Here is a 17214-nt window from a genome sequence, read left to right as displayed (position 1 = left end):
TGGTTCTTACGAAATAAATCTTTAAATAGACTTAGATTTTTTTAATAATTTAAATAAATCAATTTTGTTTAAACAATCCCTTTTCCAAATTGAAGTTGCATTAGTATAATAAGTATTGATTAAAACAATGCCCAACAACAAGATATATTATTTTGAAAACATCTTTAACCATTTTTAAAAATACAACATATATTTTAATCATAAAATAAATTTATTATTTTAGCAATATATGAGAATGTAGGATTATAAATAAATGTTTACAATGAGAAGACGAGGATATAACATTTGTGAATTTCACCATATTTATTTTTATATATAAAAATCTATACTAATCCTCACTCTCAAAATAACATATATATTTGTATTTATGTTCCTATTCGTCTAAATAATTGAATATTTTTTAAAAAATAAGAATGGCTTTATTACGGAGAATTTAGTATTGAAATTATTCATATTTTACTCTCTCTCCTTAATATCAAATAATAAAAAGAAATTACATTAAAAATGCTTTAACCACATAAATAATAACAAGTACATTAGAAATATTTGAGTATTCATTCATAAAAGTAAGAATGATATACTTAAACCTTATCAATATATATATTCTCTCTCAACAATGAAAGAGTTGCCACAACTAAAATTTAATTTATAATCCAAACGAACTTGAAATGGAATTTGATGTTGTCCTTCAAATTAAGCAAAGCATTGCATCATATTACTCTCACCATAGATTTCCCTACCAAATAATAAAAACAAATGGAATGTCATAAATTCAAATTCTAAACAAGCATCACTCATGATGAGCAAGTTTACAACTTCATTTTAAGCTTTTCAAAAATAATTTGAACGGTTGGCAGTAGAAAATTAATAAACAAGATGGTATGATAACATAATAAGAGATGCCAAAAACTTTACCTTAAGGTCTTGACAATGAAGACAAGATGGTTACATTGATGAACCAATGAAAATAAGCATATCCCTGTGGACTTTTTACTAATAAAGTTCCACAAACACTCCAAAATCCAACAAAAAATCCCAACCCCATGCTCAGATAAAACTCAAAGCTTAAGAGTTCATCCTCTTTTTTGTGAACTCTTCTTCCTCTCTGTGGACTCACATATGGGCATTGGTTTTCGAGTGGTGAGCCACAAAGCCCAGTGTTCCCAACATAAGAAGTCGTATCGTAGGTATTTAGTGGGCCGCCTGTCGGAATCATTCCTGATAAGTTGTTGAAAGACAAGTTCAAGTAACCGAGAAAATTCAAATTTGAAAAGCTTCTTGGAATCCTACCATGAAGATGGTTTCTTGACAAGTCAAGTGATTCCAAGTTCATCAAACGACCAATGTTGTCGGGAATGAATCCTGTAAGATTATTTCCCGAAAGATTTAAGCTTCTTAAACCATCTAGTGATGTTATACTTTCCGGTATCTCTCCTCTTAAGTTGTTATTAGAAACATCAATGGCTTTCAAAACTCCTAAAAATCTCTCGAATTCCAAGTTTCTTCCTTTCCATGTCAATGATATTTCCTCAAAATAAAGCCCAATTCCACTGTCATGAAATACTAAAGGTGCAGATGTTCCATAGAACACGGTTTCAATTCGAAATTCCATATCTGACATTGCACTTATGTGACCAATGCATTGTGGTATTTCCCCTGTAATGTTGTTTGACGAGATATCCAATATTTGAAGAGATAATATATTACATATACTTGTGGGTATGCTTCCTTGGATCCTGTTACCTCGTAGACGCAATACAATCAAATTTTCCAAGTCTAACCATGTTTGTAATGTTCCTTCAAGATTATTATCCCCAAAATCAACATATCTCAAGCTTCCTTTGCAAAGAGTCAGAGATGGTATCTCACCGAAGAAATGATTGTTATTTAGACGAATCGACAAAATACCTTGTAAATTGCCAAACGACTCTGGCACTCTCCCTGATAAACTGTTATTTGCCAAATTTAGAACTTCCAATCTTTGAAATTTCTCCCAACAATTTGGAAGGGGTCCTTTGAGTGCATTACTAGACAGGTCAAGATAAGTTACTGAGGATGTTTCACAAAAGGAAGATGCAAACCCTGAGAACCTATTATTTGAGAGAAAGAGCTCAAATACACTTGGAGGAAAAGGAAGCAATGGGCCAGACAAATTGTTGAAACTAAAATCCCATGTACTCATAAGCCCTGTCTTAATTTGTGATAGTGATTTTGGTAAGACTCCGCTAAGTTTATTATGGGAAACATTTATGTATAACAAATTTGATGATATGTCCCCTAACCATTCAGGAAACGAACCCTTAATGGATGTATTAGAGATTTGCAGCACCTGAAGTTTCTTTTGTTGTTTAAGCCACAATGGAAATTGATGCCCCAAAATGCACGATGATGCATATAATGCCACCAATTGAAAAGGTGGAACCAAATCTGGATTCAAGTTAAACGAAAGAGAATTTTTACTCACATCAAAGATCTTCAATCTAGATAGGTTTGATACATGCTCTTGACTAATGTCCCCATTCAACTCATTTGAAGAAATGGACAAAAACCAGAGATTAGAAAGTTGTCCAATACTATATGGAAGTCTCCCACTCAATTTGTTGTGAGAAAGATCCAGAAAATGCAATGAGGCAAATTTCGTCACTTCGAATACAGGCAATGATCCATTCAAATTGTTTAAACTGAGATCCAAAGCTTTAAGACGAGGCAAGTGACCAAATAATAAAGGCCCCACAGTACTGGTATTCTGAAGTGAAAGTCTTTCCAAGGATGAAAATAATGAAAAATCAGGAAGCAACCCTTTACCAAATGGGTTATGGTCAAGATTCAACACCTCTAAATCTTTTGCAGAACAAAATTCTGGTAAGTAATCACTGAGCTGTTCAGACAATTTATTGGAACCGAGGTACAGCTTCTTAAGTTGACACAAAGTGTTAAAGGTCTTTATGATGCCATTATCAAGTTCATTATGTGAGAGATCAAGAACTCTGACGACTTTGCTAACATTCAACACCCATGACATGATTGAAGAGTCAAAGTGATTTCCTGATAGACTGAGGATTTGGAGGTAAGTGGAAGAATTGATGTGGGAGATTGATTTAGGTTTGACTTGAGGGAGTCCACAATCATTTACATAGAGTTCAGATAGAAAAGGGACTTTACTTATTGATGACGGCCAATCAGTAACAGCACCAAGATTGTTTCTTGAGAGATCAAGGTACCTCAAAGTAGAAAGGTGAGAAAGCCAATCAAGGTCTCTTGCAACAAGATTATTTTTCCCAAGGTCAAGATATTGTAAATTGGAAAGATTTGACAGAGCATAAGGAATGTAATTCAAACCATTCCATGCAAGTTTTAAATGTGTCAATTGACCAAGTGAACCAATACATTTTGGGATGTCTCCCTGTAAGTAATTATGACTGAGATCTAAGAAAGTGAGATGCTGCAGCTCACATATTGAAGAATCTATCTTACCTCCCAATACTGTAGGGGCACCGAAAAATTCCATATCTGGCATTGTGTCTAAAAGATAGTTTAAATCTTCAACACGTGTAGAATTTGAAAATCTGAGACGAAGAGAGGTTACATGACCTGTTAAATTATTGCATGAAACTCCTTTCCATATGCAACAATCATCACCGTTCCAGGAAGATAGAAGATTCATTCCATGAACAAAACCTTCCTTTAACTTGAGAAGAGCTTGCTTGTCTGTCTCCGCACACGTCTCTGCATGCAAACTTCCATGACATAAAAAGATGCATAAAAAGGTGGCCACACAAAGCTGATAGAGTCTGCTGCGAATCATGGTGATGAACTCTAACTTTTTTGAAAATGTTTTGGGATATTAAATGTGAAGAATGTAAGAAGGAGATATGAAGTGAAAACATTTATAGATAACAATTAGAAGACTTCAAGTCCATGGCAAAAGCTCATTTATTTCCCCATTCCTAGTATTTTCCAAGTCTACTTAATTATAATACAAATATAAACTTGAGCTTAGGGTCAAGACTTTTCTGCAACACATTGATAGGTGACAAAAAAACACGTTGCATTTATTATCGATGAGGATGTTTCAGACCACTTTTCTTTTTATGTTGTATATTGTGGTAAAAAGTTTAATCCTCGTTTTAAAAAGTACTAAGAAAAAAACTGCATTTACTTCGATTTTTTCTATAATAACATTGAAATGAACAGAGGAATCATATGTCATGAAATAATGACCTATTAGAAAATACTTCAATGAAAACAGTTGTAATATAAGATCACACCTTCAATTGAAGTTAGTTCTTTTGGTTACCATTTTTTTTAATTTTGATAATTTTGTAACTATATCAAATCATTTTTTTATTCACTACCCAGTCAGAAATTTTTTTAAAATGCAGGATCTCTTTTTTAAAAAAAAAATTAATTAAGGTAGTTTGGACGATAGAGCAAATAAAAGAAACGTCCGCACAAAAATATTTTAAAGAAGTTAAATTTGTCGCTTTATTTTGTCCTTCTTTTTCATATTTGATTTGTGGATTCCATACTTTTGTGGCTCAAATACTAAGTTTCTTTGAACTTATTACATTTTCTTAAATTTTAATTTGTGAAATACTCTAATTTCTATTTTATATTTCCTTTTCTGATCCTATATGAAACATTTTGAATCTTACAATATGATAATTTCTGATATGTAAATTTTGGCATGGCTTTTTTGCTTTATCTTCTTGTTCTGTTATGATTTTTCATTTTAATTTTTTTACAGTCCTTGAATATTATTATGTTATAGTCCATATTTTAGAAATAATCAGAATATTCTGAATTTTTGTTATAGTCTATAGTGTTGGTTTTATAAACTGAGAGTTCATTATTGCAATGATTGGCTTCAGTATTGCGAAGATTTAAGAAAGGAACCCAATGGTATGTTTTCAACAATTCAATTGTTATTTTTTTTTAAATAAATGCACAAATTTATTTAGTACTTCAAGTTATAGTAGACAAAGTTTCCAACCATCATTAGTATCTTTATCTTTATTATGTTTTAAGTCTTAACCAGTGGAGTCTATAATTTCTATTTTGTTATGAAAGATTTTGAAGTATGTTATTATTATCTCTAAGTTAAATTTTAAATTGTTACTAATACAAAAAAAAATATGTCCAATATTTCAAGCTTTTTATGTCTCTTTTAGATCAAACGTAATTATACGTAAATTTATGTTTATTCCATAGACAACAAACATAAATCTTTTATCTTTATTTTCTCTATTCTGTATAAAATTTACATATGTTAGTACAGACATAAACTTTTTAGTTTTGGCATGAAATAAATATTTGAAAAAAAGAAAATATTCATCACAGCATATATAATTGAATAAAAAAAAGGTAATTTAACTTAAAAGGAAAAAAAGCTAATCAAAACCTAATTTTCTATATAATACTTTTATAGCTTGTCTATTCTAGTCTTAGTTTTTTTATTTCCTTCTTTAATATGGGTGAGGAATTTTCAAAAACCTAAAATAATGATACAATGTTATTATATCTAAAATTTTTCAAACTATATAATTCATGTATTAGTTATAGATGTTTATCGTTATTTAGTTCCCAATGATACTATCTTAATGATGATTTTGTTCAAATACATCATATAGTATCCATATTTGAAGGAATTATTAATAAATGAAGAAAAATTTAATATTATACAACTTTTACGCAAAATATATATAAACTTGAGTGATTATATATACGTGTGTGTGTGTGCGCTTACTAAACAAAATTGACTAATTAGTATAGTCACCTAAACTTGAGCTGAGGGGCAAGACTTTTGTGGAATATAGCACTCTTTAAAACATGTCATGATCACCTCTCTACAAAAGTGTGTGAACTGTTATTTTTCCTTTGAAAAATGGCTAAAGTATTGTAAGCAATTTCACATGACTTCTGCTATAGCTAGCCTTGGTACTAGTGGCAGGAAGATGTGCAGTCTTCGCCCCAATTTCACAAATTTAGCATCACTCACTATAATATTTTTTGTGTGTATTATTAATGTTTTCCTCAATCATAAACTCATAAATTTTTTTTTAATAAATGAGCATATAGACTTCACTGTTATCTTAAAGAGTATATCTTAAATCTAATTTAATCATACCATCAATTTGTAAAATATGATTTGCATTCACTTTTGTAACATTATAATTTGATTACTATATAATCAATGTGAGATTACAAAAATATAGCTCAGTCAACCTTCTTTCTCATCGACATTCATATTAAACTCACTGGCGATATCGACACATGCTTAGTGATATGACTACAATTACAAAGTTGGCATCAGTACTATGAAGTCAAGGCTAAGGCCCTTTCCTAACTGTTTTTGATGTTTTTCTTTTATATTATATATTGTTGTAAAAATTTAATTCCTCATTTTAAATTTATTTTGAGCTATATTTTCACTATAAATTTTACTAGCTTTACTAGAAAAAAGAAAAAGGGTTCAAACTGGGATCTATCTTACATTACAAAAGTTCACAACAAAGTTTTGAATCAAAAGTTTACAAATATTGGTGTATTCACTATAATGTAAGAGATTTATTAATGTGATATGAATTTCTTCTTCTTTTTTTCAAATGTACATATGTTAGTTTATTCATCAGCCAAGAGTTTAACTTTTTTTGCAAGGATGATCACTAGTGGAGGAAGAAAAAGAGATGAAAGATTGTAATACATGGTTTGACTAACCAGGGTACAATTTGGTCTGCTGACCTACATATGGGAACTAAGATTGATATATAAACATGATTTTCTTGAAGTATTTAATTATGATGCTAATTGAAAGAGTTTAAAGATTATTGCATACATAAATCATGGTAGGCCTTTCAATACTTTTTGTTTTGACAAAGGAGAACATATGTAAATCTACAAGATGGTAAATCTAGCAATTCATTCACTTGAGAAGAGAAAATAATGAAAAGTAAAAGTTTTACACTATTGTTGATTAGGAAGATGGATTTTGGGAAGGTACACATATTGCACTCTTGATTCCAACAGAGCAACATACTTATCAAGCATAGACACAACAGCTTCAAACTCAGTCACCTGCTTCTCTATGTTATCAATCTGCTCAACATATTCATTGAAGCTACCACTCTTGCATTTCAACTGCTCTACAAAAACCCTCAACCCTGAAGCCAAGTCACCAAACCCTTTGTACTCTTCTGCCACTCTTACATTCATCTTCTCCAACAGTTCTAGGTGATTATTTGTCCCCTAACACAAAATCTCATCACATTATAACAAAACAAGTAAATAAAAATCACAATCAACTTTTCAAACAATGCTACATTTCAATTCACCAAGTTTTGATTGAACATATAAAAATAGGATGTCAGAGGGAAGGAAGAAAGAATTTGGAGTTTCACCTGAAGCTCGGATTTGATCATGGTGGAAATGCTACAGAATAGATCATCCAGAGATTCAGCAAGCTCATCTGGCTTCTCATCTTGAGGTTCATCTTTCTTCATGTTATCCATAGTTGGAGAGCATATATATTTCACCAATTGACAAGGTCACAACCAACCAAGAGCTGGTTTTCAGGTCCAAACTGCAGTAATTTGAAAACAACAACCCAATGTAATTGCAAGCTCAGAAATCAAACACTAACGTTCTTCTCATAAATTGGATGAAGAGTTTCCATATTGCACCAAAGACCCCCCCCATTCTGCCTCTAAAAATTCTCCAGTTTCCCCTTATTTTTCTTACCTTAAATTTAAGCAGCATTCAGAAAGACAACACCAGAGAAAAGTTCAGGAAACATTTAAGTTCAGTGATTAATAAGATGGAAAGGAAGCAAGTCAAGCATAGCTAAAAAGATTATATAGCCTGACACCATCAACAAAAAAACAAAACTAACAAATTGAAAACAACTACATATATTTTATATAGCCTTGCAACTATTAATACCAATATTAGATATTTATGGAACCTGTAAACTTTACTCCTTGGAATTGTGACAATAATGCTGTAGCATATCTCATACTAAATATACATAATAAAAAATATTAATCAGTACAATAATAATAATAATATTTCATATCTATTGGTAACAGTATAAAACACATCTCACTGCCGATTATAACTTCTTTAACTGAAATAATAAAAGAACGAGGATAAAAAAAAGTAGGAGAGGAACTCAAATTTGAAAACCATTAAAAACCCAAATCTGAGTTGGGGAATTGGCCACGGCGGCGAGGGGGCGGTCGGCGGCAGGCCTGTCGCGACGGAGGGGGAGTGAGGGATACATGGAGAAAAGAGGAAGGAATTCGATTGAAATTGTTTAAAAAACAGATCTTTGAAATCCAATCAGTGATCCACAAAGGCTTCGCTTCCAACCCAATTGATCAAACTGAAGGAAATTCATTCCCTAAAACGATGATATCAGAAATGAACGTGCATATAGCAGAAATCAATTAAATCAGTCTCAGAAAAAGAGAAAATTGATTATACTATGAAATGCAGGGAAAAGGAACACTCACAGAATGGGATGAACACAGTGCAATTGGAAGGAGACTTACGTTGTTTGCAGGTTTTGTTCAATCAGGAAGCTAATTTTTCCTTTGTTCCTTTTTGTCCACCCTTGTTGGCGTTTTCTATTTTATTATAAATTTTTACTTTTTAATATGTGGGGTTTTTAGTGATGATTTAATGGAGACTATTTAAAATATATATATATATATATATTGTTTTTAATTCTATTTACTGAATATAACCTACTTTTTAATTAATTTTCAAAAGTAACATATATAGTTTGAAGGTGAAAAATCGATTACTTGGAAAATCGATTTCTCATCATCATGAATCTCATTATTATTAAATTGCATATTAGAAATCAGAAAGGATTCACTAATTATCTTTTCAAAGAAAATATATTTAATTTATTTTTGGACTTTTTTTGAACATTCTATTTTATATTTTTATTTACTGAAATACTCTATCTTTAAAATAAATTATGAAACTACAATACATTCTATGCAATGAGAAGTCAGCTATTTGAAAAGTAAATATTTAACTAATGTTGAATATATGATTACTTAGAGTTCCAATTTCCTTTTGAAATAGCACGAGTTAACTCGATGAACTGACTATTGAATATCTACTCTAAAAATTATAATATTTTTAAACAAATAAGTTATTTTAAACTTTCAATATTATCAATTTATCTAACTTCTTATCATCATGAAAAGTTTTAATGATGATTTTATTTATAAATTTAATTTTAGAACATTGTTCAATTTACATTTTCTTTTATTCAATTAAATTGTTTTACAAGGTTATTCAAGTATTAGATTATTGAAATTGTAAAGAGGTCACAAAAATAACCATTAACATCCACTTTAAGTTATAAATCAAATAGTTGTCTCCAATTTAAGTAAAAATCAAAATTGACATTAATGCCACACACATGATAAAAAAACACAAAATTTTTATCTAAATGTTCAATGTTAAGAATAAGAAGATCATTGAATTGTATGTTCAAAACAAAAAGATAGGTTATTTCAGCAAATAAAATTAAAAAAAAAGTCTTTAATGGATGTTTTTATACCAGGCTGAAAATTATAGTTTTACTTGCAAAATCATTAAAGTTTAAGAATTTTTTCGATATAAATCAGCTATCGTTATATTGAAACAATTTTATTAAAATAATTTTAGTTTTAAAATATATACATGATTTTTATTTACGCATTTCGTGTAACTCTTTATATTTTTAGAGACTGACAGGAGTTCATAACAATTCAGTCATCACATTCAATCAACTAAGTTAAACATCTTTAGATTTTTCTTATTTATTTAAAAACAAAATATAAATAAAATAATTAATGATATATGCAGATTGTTTATTTATTTAATCTTTAATAACATTTTTAAAGCTATAATAAAAGTTCACAATATAGAAATTAAAATATAATAAAGCAAAAGAGAATAAGAAAAAAAAAACTATTACATCTTACACTTTTGAATTTAAGAAATAAATGATTAAATATACTAAAAACAAGATTAATCTTCCTTATATTTATAATAAAAAAATATAACCTTAATAAAAATAATAATAAATTAATTAAAGATAAAAATAGTATATCTTACAAAAATCAATTAAACTCTCTTTTTATTTTTATTATGGTTCAGAGTTATCTTTATTCTTGGAAACTATGGCAATTTTCTTTTGTTATTTCCAAATCCTTCACTTTAAATTAAATTCTTTCTTTAAACAATTAACATCCTGAAAGAATAAGAGAGAAACAATTCAAAATGAAAAGATGAGCCAAAGGGAACTTTTCAGTTATCTTTTAACTTTTTTACTAGCTGAATTCAGCTTACACAAGAGAAGTATTTGCTTCGCAAACCTACTCTAAAATGTTAGTTCCTAATATTTTCTATGTAAAGGGTATTCTGTTCTTATTATTGTTATAATATTTTCCCATAAGATAAACTTATCATTTTTTATGACAATATTATATTTTCACTTTTTATCACACTAATGTTTATAAGGATAAATAATAAATAGTTTTCTACATAACATTTCTTATCTTAATACTTAAACCATTTACTATGGTTTATTGTTTGGCATTAAACTTGTAGATATTGATATACCAGCACTTTTTTATATTACATTCTTTTAACTGTTACATTAATTAACATGAGGAAAATATTATGTCTATGCAGTAGTATGGCATTATGCTTTGCTTCAAATTTGAAAGAAAATTATCTTAATATATAGTTTAAGATTTTTTGCTGAAGCTATTAGACGACTTATGCTAAAAGCTTATCTTGTTGTTCTAATTTCTTAGTACTATTAAGCTTTTCATGATTTTATCTCTTCTATGTTTTGTTTTCAATTTGGAAACACGATTCCGGTTTTGTTTTCTTAGTACTAGTATCTTGTACAATTTTTTTTGTAAAAGTGTTTGAGCACCACTAGTGCTTTATTTTTATTATGTTCATTTTTTACCGATAATATATATATATATATATATATATATATATATATATATATATATATATATATATATAGTTTAACATGAATAGTAGAATAAAAATAAAAAGTATATAATATATTCGTAAATGAAAATTACATAAAATTTAAAATCAATACATTTATTTACATCATTTTATATTTTCCAGCTACTTTAACATATATATAACATCCAAACAAATATACCAAAATTACTTGCCGCATATCAACATTTTAGTTTTGAACAAACTTTGCAGCTAGTTTTTGCCAATCATAGACAAGGTCTCTTGAAACATGATTCATTATAGTTAGACGAAACAAAAATGCAATAAATCTTACATTCTACATAATATACATCAAATATCCATGCAAAAAAAATAGCTTTCATGACACTGGAATTAGCATGAACAGCAATAGACAAGTCCTACCTTATATGAATATTATTAGTATTGTCTCAACAAACCCAGAGGCTTCCAAGGGCTTCTTCATATGCCCGTTTCCGACTTATTTCTACACTCCATCCTCCAGATCTTGCTCCTCTCTCATCTCGTAGCTTCTTTGATTCCTCATCATCACCTGCAAAGCCCAGCATGTCACCTCCTCCAAGTGGTAAAGGTTGTGGAGCCATGCCTGTGGGTCTTGGCTGTCCTCCTGCAAATGTAGGTGCATACTGTCCCTGAGGAACAGCTCCAAATCCTGTTTGAGAATTTTGGTTTGTGGCCTGCATCAAGAGTATAGAGAATAGAGAAAGTTAGGCGTGTTCTTAAAACCGTTGAAAGGACATTTTCCTCTTTTCAATGCAAAAGAGTTGAGGCCAGAGTAGTGCTAGATTAGGTTTACCTTCAATGTAACTACAACACAAACACTCTTAGAATCTTTCATATATTTATATTATATTTGGAAAGGGTGCTCCATGACTTTGTAGCACAAACTAGATATTGGAACAAAACAGAGAAAACACTTTAACGTGCAAATTGTATTGGCTAATTCAAACATAGTTAAATCCCAACCAAAATAAAACTGCTAAAAGAAAGAAAAAGGCTTCAAGCAAAGTTTTATTGGTATTGAAGGCTAAGGCAATCAAAACTTTAATCATACTGGTTATTATAAAAGTCTCAAATTAAAAATCTCACAGCTGAAGTATCACAAACTGCCAGAAAAACCACAGTTATCATGTATGTTATTGTTCTACAAAATTGCATCTACAATGAATCCACATCTTCACAGTTGCTTCATATATAGACAGACACAAGCAACCCATCAACCATCAAATGTCCAAGAGTTTGTTACGCAACTACTGGCCCATTTATGCCCCATAGCTTGTTATGTAGTGAAACTTTTGGCTCATTTGTCCTTCTTAACTTTACAGCCGTATCCTTTTCTTTTTAAGAGAATCTGATTACGATTTATTAATTTATTTTGGATTTCAAGGATTCATATTTTTTTTTCAGTCAAATGTGGATCAAAAAGATATCAAATGCTGACTTAAGGAAAAACAATCAACAATTTTCACAAATGAAACATAAGTAGTTGTATTAATAATCAGTTTGTGCATGTAATAAATATATATATAATAATAATAATAATAATAATAATAATAATAATAATAATAATAATAATAGAGGCAGTAACATGATAAGACTAAAGCCCAATATCACATAACAGTCTAAACTAAATAAAGTTTGAATACTGTGCCAGAAAGTAATAGCAATCAATTTATAAAAGTCCAATGCTCACCACATCGTTGTCAGTTAGTGCAGGCTGTCCCTTACTTGCTGCCAGAGCTGCAGCCAACTCTTCAGCCTGATTAATTAATATCAGCATAAAAACAGATTAAAAAATGACAGGAAACTTGTACTTATATAACACACTTAAGTTGCACTCTTTTTGTGATTGAGACCATGAATGAAAAGTCTATTACTGAAATGTACCTTCCTAGCTCGATTAATCATTATTTGTTCGGCATTTTCTTCCTGGTATTTAGCAATTTTTTCTTCAATGGCTGAAATATCTATTCCTTCAATCAAGTTAAATGCTGCAATGGGGGAAAAGGTAGGTAAATCACGAAAAGAAAGCAAAAGTTATCAAGTGAAACAGCTGTTAACAAGACAATAAAAGCTTACTCATGTCCTCTACTTCCTCCAAGTAATCATTATATTCCCTCAAAGATGGGAAATCGTCTTCACGTTTGTTAAATCTATAAATTTACAGTTTAGTTAGCAAAATTATATAACTGACTGAATTTGAAATAAAACGGCCAAACACGCTAAGAATTAAAGTGCCGAATATAGTGCAATGATCATGATACTTATTTCTATTGCACAAAACATGTGTAATTTAGTATACGTATTCATTAAGAACTCTAAATATAATTGACATTATATCGCAGCTACACTTGCTAGTATAATGTGGATTAGAAGGCATGGCTCTCGAAAGAAACCAAAAAACTCTACACTTCGTGCCAACATCCCAGCTCTTCTTTTCCCAGCCACAAAACCAACCAAAGAAACTAAACATATGGTCCAATGCCTTGCTCAATTGGACCCTTCAGCAATGAGTAAACATATTCTGTAATACTACCCAGGTTTTTCTATTTGAATTGCAAAATTTAATTGGAATTATTTGATGTGAAAATTGGTGGGGAAGTAGTGCAGCATATTATAGTAATGTACCCTATATTAACTAATGCAATACTACCCACTAACGATGACATTATAGTAATGTGCCGAATATTAACTTCTCCAACTACTGCAGCTTCAATATTTTTTTCATAAAAAAGGCACAATTTATCCTGCAAATTCTGCAGGATTATTTTAGTTTAAATTAGATGTATTTGCATGATTTTCATACTACCAGATGAAAACCAAAAAGACACATCACATACGATGATGATTATTATTCCGCATGTCAGATATACAAAACAAGCAAAGATACATTCATTACAATACAATAAAAGATTAAAAAAAATTAAAAAAATTACATGCTAGAAATCCTCCTTCTGATGGCTATCTCCTTGCTGTGGGGATTTGTACTGGAGACCACCATACTGTTACTGTGAACTTCTTGTTGCCAACTTTATATTTCTCACCTGAATATTAAGCATTAAAAAATTTGCTAGTGAAATAGAAATACTTTTTTTCTGTCTATGAAACAATGAAATTTAGTGATTATTAAAATGAAATGAAAATAATCAAGATATAATAATATAGATAACAAAGGCCTCAACTATTTAACAAAAAAGGAGAGCACAATACATTGACAACTAAATCAGGCCATACAATCCCGAATAACTCCCCTTCCTCCCATTACATACCTTCCAGAATCAAATTTGTGATGTTCAAAAGCCCACGATGGATTTAGGAATTGTGAAATTATATGGGTAAAGTTCACGGGGAACGTATACTTATTCATCCTATGATACCCGATACTCAGGCTGGTTCTGAGTTTACTCATGTCTTGTACACTAAAAAATTGATTGACATTTTCTCCATGTCTTTGTAGAAGAAATGAGCTTTGAGAATGGACAGGGTGCAAAAGGTTGGTGCAAAATTTGAAATTGTACGCATAAAAAACCTAGTTTCAGAAAAACAACTCAAATTGAAAAATCTCACTTAATAGTAGAATTCATACTTTCAAATGCTAGTGAATGAAGTCTTTTGTTTCTGCAGTCATCTGACTGCAAATTGTTAAAGCTTCAACCAAATAATTCAGGGAGCCTCACTTGTTTCTTGAACGTGTATACTGAGGTTAATGAATAAAAATGTTCACTATTTTGGTTTACTAACAGATCCATAACATGATCAGTTAGCTTGTGAATCTATGACTGTGATCTGTGACTGCTAAATCTTGGAGATTCCTCCATAACAGCAGCCACAACACAATTAAATACACTTGTTAATGCATAGGACTTGCAAAGATGTACTGAGTTCTGAGGAGCTAGAAGGAATCACATGCAGGTAATTCCATTGATGCATATAGGATTTTCCTTACTCACACTGAGAGGGTTTTCTACCTTAAATTTTTTATCATTATTTTATGCGTACACATTCCCATTTTGAGTTGACAAAAGGGAATTCATATTCATAATTCCCACCATAGAAATAAATAGGGAGATGGGAAGCTGACATTCTAAAGAAAATATGATAAAAATATCAGCAATACAAAATAAACAACGGTAATGACAATTGAAAGTGAAACACTAGAACATTTGCGAAAACAAACAAAACAAACCCTATCGCACCTACTACACCCCTCCCATGATAGTCAAACCCTATTGCTATCCCAGTCCCATAAAGAGGCCATTACCACCACCATCCACAAAATGTTACAAGAAGGAATCACAATTCTTACCCACAACCCCTACTCCTCCTCCCCTATTCTCCTTGTTAAGAAGAAAGATAGGTAGGTCATGGCAATTTTGTGTTAACTATAGGGCCTTATATGTTGTTAAGTCAAGGATAAATTCCCAATTCCATATTCCTAATGTGGATCAACTTCTAATCAATATCTTTTGGGTTTACTAATTTTCTATCCACCTTCAAATCAATAACGAATTACTTGGTTCATTAATTTCAACCAACAATTTGCCCTTGGTTTCTTAGATAATATTCCTATAGCAGTTCTTATCTCCCTGAACATAAAACACATTTCGGCTTAGTTTTAGACGCACTTGTTTCTAACAAGTTTTTTTATCTAAGTATTGTATCTTTGGAGTTTCAGAAGTTACCTACCTAGGCCACATCACCTAAGATGGGAGAGTGTCCCTCGACCCTGAAAAGATCTCAGCATTCACCACCGGACCTCACCCCAAGTACCCCACCGCACTTCATGGATTCTAATGCCCCATGGGCGTTTACAGGAGGTTATTCGCAGTTATCCCACCCATGCCTCTCCTTTCAGAAATTTGTCAAAGTCCGACAAGTTCCACTGTCCACTGCCACCAGACGCATGCGTTTACAAAATTAAACAACGCACTAACAAATCCTTGTCCTAACCCTTCCTGATTTATCTCAGGTTTTTTCCCTTGAAAAAAATGCATCTGCACCCACACTACAAAATATCCGCCAGCATCTTATCCAGCCTGAGTTTTTTGCCCGCACCTGAAAAAAAATCAATACATAGGCACAAACAGAGAAAAAAAAAAACAATTCAATCAACTTGAGCATTCGGGGATCCATTCCCCCACCACACACACATGTTTAAAGTGTACAACAACACAAGAAGCAGCAAACAATGAAGTAAAAGAAGAAATTTGACATACAAATTCTATAATGTAAGAATATAACCATGATACCACCAGAAAACCATATACTGCTACTGCCAATCATTTCAGTATATTATCCATGTTTATTGGAAATTACAGAAACAAGCATAGACGGAAACAAACCTAAAAAAGAAGACTCGGACAGAGGGAGAAGAGATGATTAGATCCTGCAAAATCAACACTTAGGCATCTGCCACATTAAACCCTCGAATTTTTCTCTCAGATAAACCTTTTTCTTCAAAAAGTTCCCCCAAACCCAGATTTACTCAATTCACCTCTTTCTTTTTCTCAGCTAGATTTTAAACTGAATTAACTTTGAATAAACTTATTGATTTTTAATATTCATCATTATGTCTGAAATAAAATTAAAAAAAAAGTAGTTAATGTAGTTGAATTATTAGAATAGTTTAATTTAATTTAATTAACATTAAGAAGTTATAATAATACATTTTGTAAATAGATATTTTTTTCATATAATGTTAGTGTTCAGAATTTTAAACATCATCATTATTATTATTATATTTATAAAATTAAATGTAAATAAATTTATAATTTTATTATAAATAGTTTTTTATTTTGTACGTAATTTGTTAATTTAAAAAATAATTAACTTTAAAAAGTGGTTAAATAAAAAATGATAAAATAATTAATTTTTATTTAAAAAAATTATTTAAAAGATAAAATTGAAAAATAAATATAAACACAAAAAATGAAAAAAAATTGTTACATATAGATATAGAGTATTATTATATAATCATATTTATATAGTAATTATTTTATGTTGAATACGGATTATTGACTTAACTATTTTAAAATTATTGACATAATTATTGATTTAATTAATTTTTATATGGCTGATAAATATTTTTTTAAATTAGTTATTATTATAAAGTTATGGACATATAGAATTAAAATGTAAAATGTTAAATTAAAAAGTAGAACTAGAAGTTTTAATATACTTAAAGAA

General features: G+C 30.3%; 3 protein-coding genes across 8 annotated transcripts; all 3 read right to left on the bottom strand.

Moving 5' to 3' along the window:
* Positions 1-519: 519 nt before the first annotated feature.
* Positions 520-3835, bottom strand: LOC108345350 (receptor-like protein EIX1). The gene is made up of 2 exons (XM_017583947.2): positions 916-3835; positions 520-736 (listed from the first exon to the last, which is right to left on the bottom strand). Exon 1 carries the CDS (start codon positions 3803-3805, stop codon positions 917-919), a length of 2889 nt encoding a protein of 962 aa, XP_017439436.2. The 5' UTR covers positions 3806-3835; the 3' UTR covers positions 520-736; position 916.
* Positions 3836-6813: 2978 nt separating this feature from the next.
* On the bottom strand, positions 6814-8646 carry LOC108344875 (biogenesis of lysosome-related organelles complex 1 subunit 2). 5 transcript variants are annotated; one of them, XM_017583403.2, is made up of 3 exons: positions 8550-8646; positions 7398-7579; positions 6814-7245 (listed from the first exon to the last, which is right to left on the bottom strand). In XM_017583403.2, the coding sequence occupies exons 2-3, from the start codon at positions 7506-7508 to the stop codon at positions 6964-6966; spliced, it is 393 nt and encodes a 130-aa protein (XP_017438892.1). In that variant the 5' UTR covers positions 7509-7579; positions 8550-8646; the 3' UTR covers positions 6814-6963. The 5 variants fall into 5 exon arrangements, with proteins under 5 accessions (XP_017438892.1, XP_017438889.1, XP_017438890.1 ...); XM_017583400.2 differs by having other exon boundaries at positions 7398-8398; positions 8511-8638; XM_017583401.2 differs by having other exon boundaries at positions 8511-8616.
* Positions 8647-11260: 2614 nt separating this feature from the next.
* LOC108344780 (uncharacterized) lies at positions 11261-16527 on the bottom strand. 2 transcript variants are annotated; one of them, XM_017583273.2, is made up of 7 exons: positions 16371-16527; positions 15715-16083; positions 13965-14072; positions 13108-13181; positions 12916-13019; positions 12722-12787; positions 11261-11705 (listed from the first exon to the last, which is right to left on the bottom strand). In XM_017583273.2, the coding sequence occupies exons 3-7, from the start codon at positions 14027-14029 to the stop codon at positions 11439-11441; spliced, it is 576 nt and encodes a 191-aa protein (XP_017438762.1). In that variant the 5' UTR covers positions 14030-14072; positions 15715-16083; positions 16371-16527; the 3' UTR covers positions 11261-11438. The 2 variants fall into 2 exon arrangements, with proteins under 2 accessions (XP_017438762.1, XP_017438761.1); XM_017583272.2 differs by lacking the exon at positions 15715-16083.
* Between the last annotated feature and the right edge of the window lie 687 nt (positions 16528-17214).

This window comes from Vigna angularis, chromosome 8 (genome assembly GCF_016808095.1).
Source record: "Vigna angularis cultivar LongXiaoDou No.4 chromosome 8, ASM1680809v1, whole genome shotgun sequence".
Taxonomy (NCBI): domain Eukaryota; kingdom Viridiplantae; phylum Streptophyta; class Magnoliopsida; order Fabales; family Fabaceae; genus Vigna; species Vigna angularis.
Note: the sequence above shows the minus strand (reverse complement) of the source record. Positions and strands in the feature narration are given on the sequence as shown.

Excerpts from the sequence above, each read along its gene's own strand:
- LOC108345350 (XM_017583947.2), bottom strand. The coding sequence starts at position 3,805 with ATGATTCGCAGCAGACTCTATCAGCTTTGTGTGGCCACCTTTTTATGC.
- LOC108344875 (XM_017583403.2), bottom strand. The coding sequence starts at position 7,508 with ATGGATAACATGAAGAAAGATGAACCTCAAGATGAGAAGCCAGATGAG. Across the intron at positions 7,246-7,397 it reads TGATCAAATCCGAGCTTCAG|GGGACAAATAATCACCTAGA; the intron begins GTGAAACTCCAA and ends ATTTTGTGTTAG.
- LOC108344780 (XM_017583273.2), bottom strand. The coding sequence starts at position 14,029 with ATGGTGGTCTCCAGTACAAATCCCCACAGCAAGGAGATAGCCATCAGA. Across the intron at positions 13,020-13,107 it reads GGAGGAAGTAGAGGACATGA|CATTTAACTTGATTGAAGGA; the intron begins GTAAGCTTTTAT and ends CCCCCATTGCAG. Across the intron at positions 12,788-12,915 it reads TGATTAATCGAGCTAGGAAG|GCTGAAGAGTTGGCTGCAGC; the intron begins GTACATTTCAGT and ends TTAATTAATCAG.